General features: G+C 29.7%; 1 protein-coding gene across 1 annotated transcript; it reads left to right on the forward strand.

The window, feature by feature from the left end:
- Window positions 1-13,776: 13,776 nt before the first annotated feature.
- Window positions 13,777-15,351, forward strand: LOC129320385 (zinc finger protein CONSTANS-LIKE 5-like). The gene is made up of 2 exons (XM_054965813.1): window positions 13,777-14,584; window positions 14,674-15,351. Exons 1-2 carry the CDS (start codon window positions 13,856-13,858, stop codon window positions 15,067-15,069), a joined length of 1,125 nt encoding a protein of 374 aa, XP_054821788.1. The 5' UTR covers window positions 13,777-13,855; the 3' UTR covers window positions 15,070-15,351.
- Window positions 15,352-19,997: the final 4,646 nt, after the last annotated feature.

Here is a 19,997-nt window from a genome sequence, read left to right on the forward strand (position 1 = left end):
AGCTTATCTTTCGCGTGCCCAATACCACAACATCTAGAAGAAGATATTATATAAAATGGTTATAAAATTTATGTATTGTAGATACAATGACGGAATTTGAAACCTGCGGTGGTCATGAGGAAAAATATGACCTTTATAAATTTTAGTTTCCTTTTTTGGAGCAAGAAAATGCACGAAAATTTAATAAAGTTGCCGAAGAAATCATTTCGTGCGTGGATGACCCTTAGAAATAAAGAAACAGAGAAGAGATAAGATGAAGTGATAAAGTGGGAAAGATGAAAATCAAAAAGTTGATTTTAGACACGAGAGATAAGGAAACACCGTGATATTAATGATATAGATAGAGGTAAAAAGGATAACGACAATTAAAAAAAAAATAAGAAATGAATGTTTGTGCATAGATTTTTTTTTTTTTAGAGAAATAAAGTGCATATGCAATATAACTTTTATATATATGTGTAATTTAATTTAAAGAAAAAGAATATTTGTTTACCTTCAATCTAAAATAATTCGACCGACAAGATTTTTTTTTTTGGTTGAAGAAATTATGTTTTGTATTTATTCCCCCTTTAATTTCCTCCCTTTTCCTTTTCATTCATGCACACACTCACACACCAGATGCCAACAGATCTCGAATCTGTATCATTAATAAAATCTAACTTCAACAAGAAATTATGAGTGACTTGAAATCCTTTGCCACAATTTAATTTCTTAAGATGCAAGAAAATAAAAAATACAAGTGACGTCATGAAAATAGAAAGGAAATTGTATAGAGTAGAAAGTGAGAGTACAGTGCAGGATTTAGGCTACCATATGAAAAAAAAAAATGAAATTAAAAGTGGGCATACACACACAGCCCGAAAGCTAATTAAGTTCGTCAAAGATATATAGAAGATGATGAGAAATATACATGTCAATGACTTGATGCATGAGAGAATCTTGATGAGAGTGTTGCAGGATGTGTGTGACAGGCTTAATGAAATTAAAGCGTGGGTGATATTGGAAAATGATGAAAATTAATATTGGCCGTTGACGTGATTGATGAGAGGTGGGAATTAATCTTGATGGTAATGGCCTTCTCAAACCTTGGCCCATGGGATTCATATTATCATTTTGTTCTCTTTAATTTGCCCCGCTTCTTTTATATTACTACGTGAGTGGTGAGGTTGGAAGTGGCCATGACTAACTCTCCAATTTCTAACATTTTCATAATTAAAAAATTATAAGTAAAATCTTTCGTCTTTGGACTTGGGCCCCAAAAATGGCAATTATAGTACTAAACAAACACGCACATGTATCTTTGACAGTTTCATCGAATGAGGACGAACTATTTCCCTCGTGAAGATGTTGGGGTAAAAATAGTTATATATACACATGCACATTTACAATTTTATCTTTTAACACGGTTTTTATATTAAAAACAAAAACAAAAGAAAGAGACGCGCATCCACACCACACTGACCTTTTTTTAAAAAACTATAATCTTTCCTCACGAATAGAGGTTTTGGTGCTACTAGACCAATAGACCTTTGGCACAAAACTAGGCACACTGTGTGTGTGTGTAATATTATACAACAAAAATAATAATAAAGTTTTGAGAAAATCATACCTAAGATCCCTAAAATAAAAGTTGCGCCTAATAAGGCCCAATACATTCTAAATTACTTTTGCAAGCCTTTACATGCAAATATGTTTCTTCATCAAAAGAAGCATTTACCCTTAATTAAATGCACTATGTATAACAAACAGATATTATATTGTTTATGCATGGATATTATCATGTTCTTTATAGGCATTATGTTGAATATATATACACCTTGGAAAATTTTACATTTGGGATAAATGTGTCTTTTCATGAAGAAACATACTTGTATTTGGGGCATTTTTTGGGCCTATAAAACCAATTTATAATGTATTAGGCATTAGATGTGATTCACCTTAAATTTTATCTCACTAGATGTGTATGCACAACAACAATATACATACAGACATACACACACATATAAATGAAAATTTTAAAAGTTGAAGTAAACAGTGAAAAGATACATTCATGGTGAGGTTTAGTGAACAGGAGTTGAATGTATTGTTGTTTTAGGTTGAAAATACAAGTAAATAAGGAAGGAAAAAGAAAGATGAAATTGAAGATTGAGTGGGCGGTAGATGGAATGTTAATATATGGATGAATGAGAGTGGCTGTGGAAAACGAGGAAGAAGAAGGGAAGCTGATGATAGAAACATGAATACATAGATAGAGAAGCATGAATTGAAATTGGAAAGTGCTAATAAATAAGGAAGATGGGGATTGTATTAACTAAGGAGTGGGAGTCACTAAAATTTGTCAGCTAGTGCCGAAGGCTGTGGCATTGACGGCAGGGCATCCAAACCCATCCTCACCAAACTACGCCGACCTTCCCATTAATTCTCACAACCTGACGATCTTCCCCTTTTCCCTCTCTTTACTTTGGGACTTTGTAGATTTAATTCAACAGCTGTTAGATTTTTTTTTTTTCATATAATACTCAAAAATGACTAAATCTCAATTTTTTTAAGGGAATAATATAGATAAGAAGTGTTTTGATGGTGAGGATATTGTTTTGAATGTTTTGAGAAAAATATATCTTAATAATTTTTAAATATTGATGAAATGTAATGAATGTAATTGAGATACTCATTGAATGAGTGCATTTAAACTATTCATTGAATCCAAATCTCAATACATGCAAGCATTATTTTCTTGAAATCATGTTTGCTTCAATCAAAATATACACTCTCTCTAGTCTTAATTATAAGGTAAAGTCTAAAAATTTACTCAGTTTTAAGGATAGGGAAAGATATAGTATTTAGTTTTTTTTTTCAATATTTCTCTTCTATATCACCAATTAAGTTGTAATTTCTAGAAACATTTTATTGTGATAATTAATTTTAGTGAAGGATAAAATTGAAAAGTCAAACTTTTTTTATCAAGATATTATCTACAATTCCTTAAAAATTGCAAATTAATTCATGGTGCAAGGAATACATAAGAAAAATAACAAAAACACACAAAAACAAGAACACAAGAAAACAACAAGGAACAAGAGGAAGCAAAAACACACAACAAATGAAAGTTACAATGTTTTGAAATTTATTATTACCAGTCTAAGGTTGAGCAAAATATTTTTAATGCCAAATTTTCGACAACGACGCCAAAAACTTATTGCTTATCGCAAGCGCACATGTCATAGTAAGTAATATAATAAAAGTAAAGTATCATTCCTTTATAAATTTGTTTAAAAATAGTTATCAAACAAAAGACTAAATGAGTTCAATTAAGTTGAGCCAAGCATAATTAGGAAAACGTGATTTTGCAAAATAAATTAAGACTAGAAAATAAAAAAATAAATTAATTCACAAACTTCAAGCACAAATTTAAACTGAGGATTATTTATCCTTCTTATATTTCATAACATAAAAATCACCTTTTTCACCAAATATTTTTAATAAAAATAAGTGCTAATGTAGGGTTTTAAAAATACTTAGACAAGCTCTCTCAAGTTATAAACAAGTGTTTAGTTAAATCAATTATCCAATCTCTTGTTATAATTAATAAAACTCAATTTTTAGCTTTAACCCTAATGTAGTTATGCAAGGCTAGCAATTATATCTCTATCTTACTGGCAAAACCATCCATTCAACATGCAAATATCAAGTTCTTGCACTATTTTATCCAAGTTTTACATTCAACCTAGCCCTCTCAAGTATCAATCAAGTGAACCTAACATCCAAATATCAATCTTAGAAGCATTAAGAAAAGAGTCAAAAAAAAAAAACACACACACACACACACACACATCATTAATCACAAAAAGAGATAAGGAACATAGTGTTAATCCATACAAAAGTTTTAAATAACATTAGAACAAAATATTTAGCTACTCATAATCATTCAAAAAATACAAACACACAAAATATTTGAACCCACATCAGAATATAATAGAAGAAAGGGAAAAGGAATAGAAAAACTAAAAAAAAAGAGTTTCAAATGTCTTTAAAACTATTTTTAAGACCTAACTCTTTCAATGCCCAAACCCTAACACATAAAGCTCCAAATAGTTGCTCAAAGTCTGAAAAATACGTTTTGGGTCGAGCTCTCAACATTTGTATGTCCTAGCCAACCAATTTTTAATAAATAAAACATAGCATTTTTTTGACAATGGTAAAAGTCACTAACAAAGGTCGCGACTTTTTAATGACTCTAGCAGTCTTGAACTGTATTCACAGTTAACAAAATTTATTCTTTTTGAATTTGGTTTTTTCATCCAAAAACCTTCCAAAAGCATCAACAAAAGTTCAAAAATGCATCCAATCAAATCTTAAATCAAAATAACACAAATTAGTTCAAAAGTATCAAATTAAAGTCAAGAATACAAACTCAAAGCAAAATGTACATTTTTTTTAATTTAGACAATAAAAATATATACAAATGAATCAAAATGGATTAGAATGTAGGAAAAATATGATGAAATGACATGAAATTTTAGATATAAACAGGAAGTATAAGATTTTTTTTGGGGCAAAGAAGTATAAGATATTTGATACTTTCAATATTACTAGGCATTTTTAATTGAATTACACTTTCATTAAATTAATTAATTAATTATCTTTAAAATTACTCACTCTTTCAATGCTACCTTATTTAATAAGGTGTTTCAATGTAAAAATATTATTAATTATGCCTCTTAATTAAGAGTATTTTTAAAAAATTATTAATTATACATTGAAAAACTCAAAATACCTTATATTTTTCATACTAAATTTTGTTTATTATTATTTTTTTTGAAAAAAATGTCTTCTATTAAAATTTTTGTTATTATTAAACCACTTATAAAATTTAAGAGTATATGGTCTTTAATAAGGATATAGTAGAAAATAAAAAATTATTTAAATTAAAATATTAAAATTTCAACTAATTTTAATTCTCTTCATAATTGTAAAGAAGTTATTATTGCTTTATTTTGTACTGGTTAAAGTATATATCTTCGCTCCAGTTTTGAATCTTTTAGTCAAATTTTTATCATAAAACTCCACATATACTTTTAAAAATTATTAAATCTCAGACAATCTACCATTGCAATGGGCTGCTCGTTAAGCAGCTCGCCATGGGGTGAAGAATGCCCTCCAAAGAAGCAATATAATTCCCCCAGTCGCTTCTTCCTTTTTTTAATTTTTTATTTATTTAATTAAAATTATAATATATATATAGAGTGAATATGTGAATTTCATAATTTGCAACGTCCATAATATCATCTAATCTGACCAAAAAAAATAATATAATACTATAATTTAATGAAGTAAAAATGAACTAAATTGTGAACCCATACATACATATATAGAAAACTTGAAAAATATTTACTGTTTATGGCTCATAGATGATAAAGCGTGTTAGATTTTTTATTTTTTTTAATGATATTGATCATAATCAATGGTAATCAATATATAATGTGATACGCTGATAACTGTGAAACTCATAAGATAAAATGACGAAGTTTATGGACTGCCTTAACGAAGACTCTCGAATTGTGTTGGAATCCGTTGGCATATAGTATTAAGAATAGTCATGTGTGAGTAGGATTCGCTTTTTTTAAATGTTAGGATTAGAAGAAGATGATGATGATGAAAGGGGATGATAATATTTAATTGAGGGGGCATAATTAATTTCCTGAAATGGTATAGCAGCAGCTAATTATTGAGCAGTTCAATGTACATTAACATGACCCTCATTCTGACCGAGCAGCACTAGTGGAATGCCAGAACCGACTCTGTAATAAATTAATTTATCTCTTCGACTACTTTATTTATTTTACGCTTTTTTAAAAAAAATTATTGTAAGTTGGTCATCCCTAAAATTTCCCCATCAAGCAATGAGGTCATTCACGACGTCATCCTCCATTCTATTTTGAGCATCTTATTGTAGTGCTTCCAATCCGGTCGTCTTCTTTCTCGCCCCATAAATTAAAGCATTAAATAATACTTTTATATTTTTAAACGAAAAAATATATAAAAAATAAAAAAATTAAAAGTATTAAAACTAAAGAACGAGGATGGAGAGGATTATGATTAAATATTTGATCTCAAATACCAATATGTGTAAACGCAAAATACACTTTAAAAGAAACTTGCTATCATTGCTTAAATCTAACATTAAATTAATAATAAATTTCTTTTTTCGCAAGATTTCGTTATTTTTAAAAATTTTCAGTCATTGTATCCTTTTTCTCCCTATTTTTTTAATTTATTTCCTATCCAAAACAAACTTAAGTATTATGATTAAAAAAAATTGGAAGGCCATCGTCAGAAGTTGTCGGATCGGGAAAAAAAAAAAAATTGAAGGGACGAAAAATGAAGATTGAAAGCAAAGGAAGGAATAGAAAAATGAAGGAGATGTGAAAATTAAACGTAGGTAGACGAAAGTAGGGCTGGAAGAATCTTGAAGAGGAAGCGTAGTTCAACTGCCTAGTGCTCTAGGCTTATGTGGCACGCCCGTAGTGAATTGCCATGTTTGATACTCTATCCAATCACCTAACACGTACGAGGGTAACATTGTCCACACAATACAAATTTTATTAATTCCTGGCAAAAAAAATTAATGTTGACTGTTATTATTAGAGAAAATTAATCTTTCAGTCCTCCAACTTTTAAGTAACTTATAACTCAGTCCTTCAATTATGACTCGCTGTTACTCAGTCCCTTAATTATAACTTGCCTATAACTCAATCCCTCAACTATGATTCGTTTATAACTCAGTCCCTCAATTTTTGAATCGCTTACAAATTAATTCCTTAACTTTTGTTAATTTTTTTCATATTAACTTATATCTCATATTAATGAGTAAGAGGAGGGTATTTTAAAATAATATATAAACATTTTTTATTTTTTTTATTTGATAAGAAATTTTTTAAAAAAATTAAAAAATAAGGATTGAGTTATAGGCGAATTAAAAGTTGAAAAATTGAGTCGTAGTGAGTTATAATTAAGAAATTAAATCACAGTGAGTTATAATTGAGAGATTGAGTTATAAACGAATTAAAAATTGAAGGATTAAAAAATTATTTTTTTTATTATTATGTTGATAAATTATATAAATAATTTGATAGTCATCCAAGAGGTGAGGTGGCAAGGATATCCATCCCGCAAGGTTGGAACGCCTGACACGACCACCCAAAAAGAAAAAACTTCCCAATTTTCTTTTTCTTCTTTCGCAAAACAAACTCTTCCCCTAATTTTTGGTTCCACCTTTTGCCTCGGCCACCCTTTTGCCTCGCCATTTATGTACTTGCGTGCTATAATTTATAGGATACGGAGGGTTTGTTTATTTTGATCTTATTTATAAAGTATATTAATAAATATTATATTTATCTCTATTGTTTTGATCATATTAAATATTGAAAAATTAATTACATATTAAAATATTTTATTTTAAAATAGTATATTTAATAAGGATAAAATTAAAAAAACTTATTGAATATTTATACAAATTTAATAAAGTTCAATGATTTTCTTTGTTTTGACAAAAATGCTAGAAGTGACTCATAAATTAAATGAGAAAATATATACTCTATCTAATTTTTAATACTCTCTCCTCTCTAAAATATAAACTTTTTTATTAATCATTCTTAATCTTTGTGTTACTTAATTTATTATTGGCAGTTAGGGAAAAGGTGAAAAGAAAAAAATTATATATTTTTACGAAATAATGATATAACTGAATTTTATTGATGTGCAAATTATAGTTGAAATTTTCTTGTCTTTTGTATTGGAAGGGGTTTAAAATAAACTTAACTAACTTCACATTTATTAAAACATGATAATTATATACTAAAAATTGTTTAAAAAAGTATATAAATTTCTAATTGTTAATAATTAGAATCAATTATTCTCTAGTAATTCAAATTATAATAAATAAATTATTAAAATTGAAATTAAAAAATAATTACTCTAACCTTGCTTTATATTGAAAATAAAAATACTTTCAAAGCCTGTCTTGTATTATAAAAGATGGAGGGTGTATATATACATTGGTTTTTTTTTAATAATTACAGTATCAGATGACAATTAATTATTAATTAAGTAAAAAATATGATGAAGAAAGAAAGACAAAATTATCACTAAAGGCTTGTTTGAATTTTTTTTGTTTTATTGTTATAAAAATTAATTTTATAAAAAATATTCTGAAAAAAATAAGTGTTTTTTACATTCTATTTTATTCTTTAAATAATAATTTCATAATACCTAAATTATATTTTTGTTGTTCTATTCTCCAAGATAATTTTGATCTTTTTTTCTTCAAAACATTTTTTTGAAAGTATATTATCAAACATTTTTTTATTTTTTTCATTCTAAAAGCAGAAAAGTATTCCTAAATTAGGTTGCCAAATCAACATTAAATTTTTGAGAATTTGGATCCTAAATTTTTCCGAACATCCCACCTCGTTACTCTACCACGCCGTCCACGCACCAGACCAAGGTTGAATCTGGTTCACTAGTTTCCTGTTGGCTACATCTATACCTGTTCTTGCAAATGCGGATTAAAAAAAAGGTAACTAATAATGGAGAGACATCCAATAAACCTAATGAACTCAAATCATTATCAGCGTACTTAACGTGTCATTTAGCATTTTGACTATATTTAAGCAAAAACACAAGATATTAAGTCTCTCTAGTCACTAACAATTGGAATATATATATATTTGCACTGTCACACGTCAACACAACGATACATTCGCTAACCCGGGCCCTCACCTAGTTTAAGATTATGGGATAGAGGAAAAAAAATTATCGTATTTATATATCACATCAATAAATTTTTATTATAATTTTTTATATATCATTAAATATTAAATATTAAGGAGAGAAAATGTATTGGTAATATATATATATATATATATTTAATAGAGATAAAATTAAAAATTTATTAAATTTTTAGACAGAATTAATAAGCTTTAAAATTTTCTTTAATTTTGATAAAAATATGTTAGAAATGAATTATAAATAAGATTGGATAAATATATTTCTTAAGCTAATTAATATCTCATTTTATTTAAATCCTTTTTAAGAGAGACGTTTATTTTGTGATGAAACTATATATACATTAATTTTAATAATCATGCTACATTAATTCATTATTCAATACACGCAGCACAAATATGGATTCACATAGTTTATCACATTAAATTTTTCCCCCTTTTCGACTCTTTTAATAGGAGTGAGCAAAATCAAATTAAAATTAAAAATTGAATCAAATTTTTATTACTTTATTCAGTCTATTTGTTTTTTTAAAATATTTTATTTAATTAGCTCGATTCGATTAGTAAGACCTAAAATTAAATAAATCAAACCAACTGAATTACCATATATATAATTTATTAATTTATAAATTATATTTAGTTTATTAATTACTTTATTTTATTTAATTATTTTTAATTTTATACTTAAATAAAAGTAAATATATAATTTGATAAGTTGAAACCCTAACCTTTTATTAAAATAGACTATTATTACTTTACAAGTTTAATTTTATTTTTATATATAAGCTTTGCCCTTTGTCTATTTTAGCAGAACAAATAATAAAATTATCTCAAGTTTCAGCGACCCAATATAAAGCTCAAATCTAAATTAATCGACTGAATTAAATTATTAAATATCAGTTTGATTCTCGTTCAGTTTTATTGTTTTATTCAGTTTAACTTGATTTATTTTTTTGCTGGTCAAAAAAACTTGATTTATATTTTTAAAGTTGTTTGATCTTGACGTCGAATCAAATCAAATCAAATCATTGATGTTCACCCCTATTCAATTATCCTTCTGAGGCTCCAGGGGCAGACCATTAAAAATCAATTATGCTTTTTTTTTTTTTTGGTCCAGAGTATTCTAATTGGTTTCATATACTAATCAACTTACAAATCACCTTCAGTGCTAGCGGACAAAGTGCAGCGTGCATTGGTTCTTTTCTTTTTGCATTTAATTTGTTTGATTTTTTCACTAGTGTGGCTGGCGCAAGCGGCAAAAACAGAGTTGAAATTCATTATAATTAATAATAGTTTTAGTTTTTATGTGTGTTATTAGCAAAGAATTTAATCCTTTGTTAATCCATCACTAAACATATTTACATTTAAAAATAAATACTTAATGCCATATCATAAGTTGCACGTGTATCAATTCATATCATATCACCTATTACTTCATATCTCACCACCTATCACACATTAATGAACAAACTTAAACCCTTGATTACTTTTTTTTGTTAGTTAAATTAAAATGTATTTACAATCACTATATGATAAACTAAATATATATCATTTAATTATACAAATATATTAAATAATATTTTATAAAAATACACATGTGTATTATATTTTATGTTCAATTATTAACACTTTAAAAATATTTATATTTGTATTTATATGACTCTTTATATTATATTTTTAATAAAAATATTATTTTTTAAAGGAAAATGAACTTGAAATAAAGCAAATATTAAATATTAAATAATTTTATTATAAATATTTTATTTAATTTTTAAATATGATTTTTATTTTTAAATGAAAATAATTAATTAATTAAAGTCCATTTTTTTGCATTAATTAGCTGGCTAGGGACAAAATCTCTTACTAAATCCCTTGCTAATTATATAATTTTAGAGAGGGGTGACAGTCCCTCATTATTTTTCTTACTAATTATCTTATTTTAAAAAGGGATTAATAATCTCTCACTATTTTTTTCATAAATTATCTTATTTCAGAGAGTGATTGACATTCTCTCACTAATTATAAGTTTAGTTATAAAATCAGGATCCCTCACTAATTTGACATTTTAGAGAGGGATAGACAATTCCTCGTTGATTCACATTTTTCTAGTAGTGTTGAGTTTATTATGTTATTGATAAAGAAATAGTATATTTTGCATTACTTTAATCTTTCAGAAACAAATCATAATAATTCTTTTACCTGAATGTAAAATTAGTTTAGTATTAACTTATCTAATAATAATATATACTAAAATAAGGTTCATGCATGGTTACTGTCTTTTAAGATATAATTACATATGACTTTCCCAAAAGGAGAAAGAAAATGGTCCATGGTGATCGCAGATCATTCTCCAATCTTGTAGCACTACTGCTTCGCTTTAATTTGTTCATAGTGGCTTCTATGGGTTGAACATGACACCCATTATGCCACACTTTTCTTTCTTGGAATTATGACTACAAATTCATATACACCCTCACCTTTAATGTATGTCGCATTTCATGTCTGTCACTAGTCCTATGATCTTATCTATCTTCTCTTATCCACTGCCATGACTTTGAGTTTATAGCGTGAAGTATTTATTTTATTCTAAAGTTAATTGGCTCTTTCTATTTAATTCTTGTACATTTTTTATGGAATTATTTAGATTGAAATAAATGGTAGAGAACCATTAATATTTCCAGTTCTCACACAATTGCTTTTGCACATTATTACCATTCGAAAGCTGAAAAAATAATAATTAATTTGTGGATCGTAAAGTAATCTTAATTAGACTAATCAACAGATTGCGTGTCACTGATTAATATCATGCATGCATTTATAAATATCGTGGAAATGGTGTAGTGTGTTTAATATGCGATAGATAGTTAATTTGTAACATGGGCAGTTGATATTAGCTTATTTAGAAAACCAGACTCCAGTTACCTTACTTTCATTTTCTTTTTTGGGTCAGAAAACTTAATTCGGTGTCAGTTTCCTTATTCACAGCTTTGTTCTTGACGTAAAAAACAACAGACAGGCTCTTTAGATCATTTCTTGAGACATTCTGAATTGTTATATGTGTGTGTGTATAATTCTTCCCCCTCGAATTGCTATTTCTTTCTTTAATTTCTTTTGATATCCTTTGATATATCATTTTGATACGATTTTAGTTTTACCTTTTTAATTTATTTTTCTAACAGCAAAAGCATTTAAGAGTTCAGATATAACTTGGTAAATGTCCAATATTACTTGTATAAGAAATTTGTCACTTTCATGGGTTGGGGACGGCATTATGGTGATAGATTGTGGGTGCACATCAAGTTGATACAGGCTCGTTCCAAATAGACGATAGATCTATCTTTACAGATTTTTTTGCTCAGTGCTTTTTATTAATCTGATATATATTATATCGACATGGAGCTTAACGACCCTTATATTAGTGCTAATTAAAATTTAAATATAATTTCCAGTCCATAAACACCTCTCTATTTTTTTTAGGCTGTTTCAAAAAAAAAAAATTAGTAATTTCTTGCATTTTTCCTATGACTCAGAAGCTTCAGTTCCCGAAACGGTAGATTGCATGTGTTCCCAAAATCATGCAAAAATTCTGCGCCACCTAGAAATTGTCATCGCTGTTTGATTTCCTAAAATCAAATACCTTAATTCTCTTCAAGAAATTGAATCTCTTCGAAAACAAAAAAACAAAAACACATGCACCATCTTGTTCCAGAAGTGGTAAAAAATAAAATAAAGTCTCTCGCTAAGATCAATTTATTTCCCCAGACCCCAGAGGCAAAAACTAAAAAGAATCAAGTAATTTCTGAGAAAGAAACGAGAAAGAAGGCCAAAAAAAAAAAAACAAAGTGAAGTGCAAATTTCACTATCAATTATTTTTTTAAAAACACTGAATAGCCTATATTATTAAATAATGTAAAATAAATTTTTAATTTTTAAAAACAGAACATCAAGTAACCCATCGTCAATTTCACCTGATGAATGTTATGTGAGTCTTACAAGTGACACATGGTGATGCAAATTTAGCTATGAATCATTTTCTGAAAAGTATTGGATAGCTTTTATTATAAAAAAAGAAAAAAGAACCATTCAACACCTTCTCATAAATTTTGATAAAAGAGTTTTTTTTTTTTTTACTTATGAGATGCACAATTGGACAGTCTCTTCAATCTTATTTAAGAATGAGAGATTCAAAGAGCTTTTATCCAAATATATTCACAAGGACAATGCTAAGAAAGCATAAGTTTGATTTTACTATACGTAAAAAAAACTTGATTCTAATTTAATTTAGTTATAAATTATTTCTTTTACTTTATTGACGTTGTCTTCGTAAGATGTCTTCAGATAAAAACTCTTTAAAAATATTGATACGTTATAGGTCTCATAAATCTAAAAATAAATGATATTTGATCAAAATTGATAAGAATGTGTTGCATAGCCTGTTTTTTATAATAGAGATAGCTTAGCGCTCATCTAAAAATAATTTATAGTTAAATTTACATATTTATACATGTTGAGATGAAACACCACGTGTTATTTACAAGCTTGAGATAACGTCTGTCAAATAAAATTAATGATGGGTTACCAAATATTTTATTCTTAAAAGTTAAAAATTGATTTTATATCGTCTGATGATATAAATAATTCACTTGAAAAAAATAGTTAATGAAAAAATAATAGTTAACCCCGGCCCGGGGGGCGGGCGGGGGAGTCCCATCCCATGTGGGTTTCGCGGCTTCCCAACTTCAACTTGTCGCCTCTTCTCAGTAAAACGCCCCGTCTGTGCATCTAAATGAATCTCTCTCTCGATGGGCCCGCACACGATTGCAACTATTACCCCCAATACAGGGATTGATACTCATATATATCTATTATTTCTCCTCTATGTGGCTAATACTCACCCACGTGTCCTTCTCTCATTCGTCATCACCTAGATTTCCTCTCTCTCTTAGATGCTAGAAAAGCCTTGCCCCAGCACCAATTTCGTTTCAACCTTCCCACAAAGCATTTTAGCTTCTCCGCCTTCAGCTACCGACCACTCAGCTAACTTCCCACTTCACCGGAACGAAAATTTCTGCATGGGAATCGAAAGAGGAAACCTCAAGGGCTTTCGGAGCGGCAGCTGGACTGTGCCGCCAAAGCCGTGTGACTCGTGCAAATCGGCGACAGCGGCTGTTTTCTGCCGAGCCGACTCGGCTTTCCTCTGCATGCTCTGTGACAACGAGATTCATTCCGCCAATAAGCTGGCTTTGCGCCACGAGCGTGTGTGGATGTGCGAGGTGTGCGAGCAGGCTCCCGCCTCCGTCACCTGCAAGGCCGACGCCGCCGCGCTCTGCGTCACTTGCGATTCGGATATCCATTCCGCCAATCCGCTCGCCCGCCGTCACGAGCGTGTCCCCGTGGAGCCCTTCTTTGATTCCGCCGACTCTGTAGCGAAATCCTCTGCTGCTGCCTTTAACTTGCTGGTTCCAACTGATAACGGAATTGGATCCGATGGATTCCTCCAGGAAGAATCCGAATCAGCATCGTGGCTAATTTCAAATCCCAGTTTCAACCCAAAGATCATGGATGTTCCGGATATCAAATCGGGCGATATGTTTTTCCCGGAAATGGAGTATCCTTTGCTGGATTTCGATTACTCAAACTCCTTCGATCAGAATGACACTAACAGAGGGGGTAACAACGATGGTGTAGTCCCAGTCCAAGCTCGGGTTATGAACCATATGGAGAGTTGCTTCGACATCGATTTTTGCAGATCGAAGCTCTCCTCAATTAACTATCCAACGCAGTCGTTTACCCGTCAAAGCGTGAGTATCATTGAAAATCAGTTCATTTCAGTCAAAGTACTAATTCAATTCAAGTCGCGCTGATGTTTGGAAGCGAATTGGTGATACAGGTATCGTCTTCTTCCGTTGATGTTGGAGTAGTGCCAGACGGAGGAAACACGGTGTCGGAAATCTCGTTCCCGATCGGCCAGAACATAAGTAACAGTTCGGAATCGAGCGGAATCATATCGGCCGGTAATTCTACAACGCAATTGGGAAGTTCGGCGAGTGGCATGAACCGAGAAGCTAGGGTTTTGAGATACAGGGAGAAGAGGAAGAACCGGAAGTTCGAGAAAACCATACGGTACGCGTCGCGGAAGGCTTACGCAGAGACTCGGCCGAGGATCAAAGGGCGGTTCGCTAAACGGACCGAGATGGAGTCGGATTTTGACCGGCTGTTCAACGCGGTTGAACCCACAACAGATCTGTTGCTGGATACTCAGTACGGCGTTGTGCCCTCTTTTTAAACGTGGGGAAGCGAGGACGTTGAATAGTTGAATAGTGAACCAAGTTTGTTTGTAGAATGCCCGTTGGGAAGCGTTGATCTTGGACCGTTGATGATGACTAGAAAGGTGGGACGTGGGCGATCCTAGGCCGTCGATAAGGTGGAGCTTTTTTGGACCCGAAGATTTGTGTCTATTTTAGTAAGAAAGTAAAAGCCGATTTACTTTGAGTGGAATCTGAAATCTGTACTGTAAACTCAGTGTATCGCTATCCAGTAAAAAGTATCATTTTCGTCTGATGGCGTATCTTCTCCCGCGTTGTTATTGGTTTATTATTTTATTATTTATTTTTGTTGCTTCGCGATTACGGAATCTTTGGAGTAAAAAAAAGATGGACTCAAACTCTAAGGACGGGTTTGAAAAGAATTGGGAAATTTGAGAGACAGATGGGAAATTGGGAAGTGTGAGAGGGATTAGAAGGACAAAGTCGTCAATCATGTTTGTTGCTTGAAAAAAAATCAATGTTTGTGTGATTTTTTTTGATTAAAAAAATTAATTTTATTAATCATAAAAAAAGCTACAATAGTCAACAGTCCAAGCCAATAAAACGTTTAAAAAGAATTAGATACAACCTAATATACAACTGAACCCAAAAAAAAAAAAAAACACACAACAGAAACAAAGAAAAAAACCAATAACAGTCTATCAACCAGCACCATTTTTCAAAGAGACAGATGGAGCAGCAGAATTAGAACAACGGAAAACACAGCGATTTATTTCTCGCATGCATCTTGTTCATCCTGGACCATCTAATTGAGGTCTTTGAGTTTTTCTTTTTTTCCTTTTTACAAAGAAAACACAGGAAGGAGGCTTTAAATTTACTCCATCAGTCATTATATATAAAATATTTTTAACAAAATGCTTACATATCAATAAAAAATTACTATTTAGTAAAAGGGTGCCTAAAATCATATCAATTTTTCAGTTTTATTCTTAATAATATCAATATTAATGTCATGACAATGGAAATCAATCTATCTTCTCTTTTTTAGAAAACAAAAGCAAAATTGTTAAATTATTTAAAGTTACCACGACACTTTTTATATAAGAACAAAATAAACTTTTAAAAAACATCATATATTATATATATATTCTCTTCGTTTAAAAATATAAAATATTTTTAATCGAATCTTATATTTTAATAAATTAATTATTTATCTTTAAATTAATACCATCTTTTTATATTTATCCTTAATTAATGAGGTATTTTATTCTAAAAGAAATATAAAGTAATTTATTTATTAGGGATATTTTTTTAAAAAAAAGATAAAAAGAATTGTAGACATACACACATGAATATGCAGGAAAGGAGCATGTATTGTTTTACTCTTTTTAAAATTTAATTGCGAACATATTTTTGGAGAGTGGAGAGTGGCGTGTGGCGTGTCGCTGTCCTCAGTGGTGGAGAGTGGAGACCCCGTGAGCCAGCGGCTCAACACCCAACCAGGCAAAGCCATACTCTCATGATCTCTCAGATTATTACTTGTCATCGATTTCTTTCTTTTCCTTTTAACTTTTGGCATATCCTAAAAAGAAAATAGTTTCAATATGTATGCCGTTACAACCGTCTTAAACCGTCGGCTTGATTTGATGCCATAATAGCATCAAGCTCTTCCCGATGGAAGCAAAGTTGTGTGTAATATGCGATTTTGTATGAACTTTATTTTATAAATTATAATTTTAGGTTCATAATTAATTTTAATATATATAAGGTCTGTTGGTTTTAGCTTATTTGATGAGATTTATTTTTTGAAAAATAAATTTTATTTTGTGAGTTTTTATTATGTTTCTTTAAACTTTTGAAAATAATTAGAATCCAAAGAAAGATAAATTTTAATTATTTCAATAAGTTATTTTGTTTAGCTTCTAAAAATAATCTAATATAGTAAATGAGGGAGAGTGATTTAAAGAGGCAGATTTGTGAATATATCATAAAATTTTAAAATAATATAATAATAAATTATTTTTATAAAATAAAAATAAAAAAAGATATCATAAATTTTAAAAATAATTAACTAATAATTATTTTTTATTATTGTAACCAAACATAAATAATATCTATGTTTATAAAATCTCTTCAAAATAAATCCCTTTCTATAAAATTTCTAAATTACCTAAAAATTATTTATTTTTTAATCTGAAACAAACTGGCCCATAAAATGTTTGTATTTTTTAAAAAAATAATTTTTAGTTTTTAAATGATTTTAACACGTAATAGGAGTATTTGAAAATATAAAAAAAATCATAATTTTGTGTCTATAATGATTTTGGCATGTAATAGAAGTATTTAGATATTTTCTTACAAAACAATAATTTTATCTTATTTTCAAGTTTTCTTTTTAATTAAACTTAAAATCAATTATACCACATTCATAACCTACTCAATTATATTCAAAATTAATAGTATTAATTAATTTTTTATAATTTATTTTATCTAAGGTAGTTTTTAGATCAGTGAAGTTGAATTTTAAATTTAAAATCTCATATTTAAAATTAATGTATTTAAAATTTTTTATTTAGGTAATTTAAAAAATTTCACATGAAAAAAAGATGAGTTGAGATTTGAAAAACATAATTATAGTAATGAGTTTAAATCTATTTTTAAATTGACCATAAACTGAAATTTTAAATAACTAGGATGTAGAGAAATTTTAAATTACAAAAAAAAAATAATATGAAATACATTTAAATTTGAATCAAATCTAAATTTATAAATTTTTTATATATACAAATAAAAAATTTAGTTTAAATCCAAATTTTCATAAATCCAAATATACCAAACAGGACAATGGTGTGCTGTGAGATAACTTCTAGGTGTAAATGAAATGAAGATCAATAATTGTTAAATTTAACGAGATGACAAGCATGAATGCAACATTTACCGACAGCTTCAGAAAATAAAAATTCCTTCTTAAAAAGTAAAAAAGAAAAGAGGTAAGATCGTTATAGCTATAGAAATGGGGCATGAAGGTCTAAAAATGGAGAAGGGTCGACAACTGGGAATTGATGAGAACAAAGACGTTTTGTAGGGACGTATATGGCAGTCGCTGTTAGCCTGCCCGTATCTTCCCTTGCAGGACCCCTCTTTCTGATTTGTTATATCTTCCATAGATCACTTGCATTGTTTTCCATATCAGTAATCACATCATAAATAATAGCCTGTGGAATTAAAACTTATTCCATGAGATGGAAAGAATGTAACTCATATATTCTCATGAATCCTATCTTGTTACTGAATAAGGGAGTGCCATTGTAACTCTCTAAGCATTTTTTAAATTATGAGACTCACATACCCTAAAGTCTATATGGAGCCCAAAATCCAGTTAATTTAAGCTTCTTTCGACCAACATAAAAGAGAAACAACGACAACCAGACACTTGACTCGTTTGATAAGAGAGTTATATCAATTTAATTAACAATCTCGAGTTTCACATCTGAAAATATAGCAGCATTACGTTAATGGTAGAGCTTATCCTCTTAAAAGGTTCCTGTCATGGGTCAACTTAAATTAACATAGACATTTGTTAAAGTCTTTTCAACTTGATATAGAGCAGGTCCACAATAACAAGTACTCCACACACCCACACACACACACACAACTTAAATTAACATAGACATTTGTTAAAGTCTTTTCAACTTGATACAGAGCAGGTCCACAATAACAAGTACTCCACACACACACACACAACCCAAGAGAGAAGATATGAAAATAATAATGCCAAGGTATGTTTTGATTGAAATGATGTTAGATACTCGCATACGACATTTGGAAATGAAATACATGATTACTTCATATAATGATGTGATTCATGCCTAATTTTTAATAATAAAAAATTTAGAAAAATGGTAGGATTTCTTTTGATAGATGTGGAGACTATCAATAGTGCGTGGCAAAAATTTGATGACATAATGGAATTTGAACTTTGAAGTTAAAGAGGATATCTCACGCTGTATGTTTCTCGATTATATGACAAAACACGAGTTTAAAAGTTGTTAATCTAATCAATGTGGTTGATTTTTGAAGGTTCTTACAAATCCAAATTCCAAAGGAATTAATGGGGACTGCGAGATTCAATAACTGATGGTTCTGTCCCTTTGTCTTGGGGTAAGCAAGTTGTCGTGTTTTCAGTGTTCTAGGGGAAATGGAAGCGTGTGGGGCACACGAGGCGCCATCAGAAAATCGGGGGCCCGCCCATTGTGGGCCCAGCCCCATTAGGTTCACGTGTGCCAACAGCCCAACCCACTGGGCAGTGGGCTCGGCTGTCTGGAAACCAGCATACGTCGCTATCCGGATTAAGCTGTGAATGGTGGAACGAAAAATCAACACCAAACAATCTCTTGATCATCTTCGTTAACCCGACAACGTGTACCAATGTTTTTCCATTTGGTTCTGCCATTTTTCTTCAGATTTAAACCAGTAGAACTAGTGACACTATAGTTCTATTTACGCCTTTTCAAAACTTATAATTTTTATTTATTATCCTCTAATTGAAATGACAGGATCGTTAATGTCTCACCCGTATTGTCCATGCCGCGTTGCAAAAGGTCCCATACTCATTGTTACCATGTGTATTGTATAACATTGGTGTATGTTATTATATGAAATCATCTTTTCTTTTACAAAATATAATTTTTGGTCTCTAAACTTTCTCTCCTTTATCAATTTAGTTATTGGATGTTGACTTAATACGGCACAGTTATAGTAATTTATCAAGTTAAGAAATTATATGAACTGAAATGTATCAACTCCGAAATATTATAAAGATTAAGTTGTTCTAAATTATAAAACTGTAGAAATTGAGTTGTTATGAGTCAAACTTCAAAAACTGAATTAAAAATAATTAGATATAAGTTCATAGATAAAAGTTATTTCTCTCATTAGTAAGTAACCA

Source organism: Prosopis cineraria, unplaced genomic scaffold (assembly GCF_029017545.1).
Source record: "Prosopis cineraria cultivar Desert tree isolate PC_DT_omini unplaced genomic scaffold, ASM2901754v1 PC9, whole genome shotgun sequence".
In the NCBI taxonomy this organism is placed as follows: domain Eukaryota; kingdom Viridiplantae; phylum Streptophyta; class Magnoliopsida; order Fabales; family Fabaceae; genus Prosopis; species Prosopis cineraria.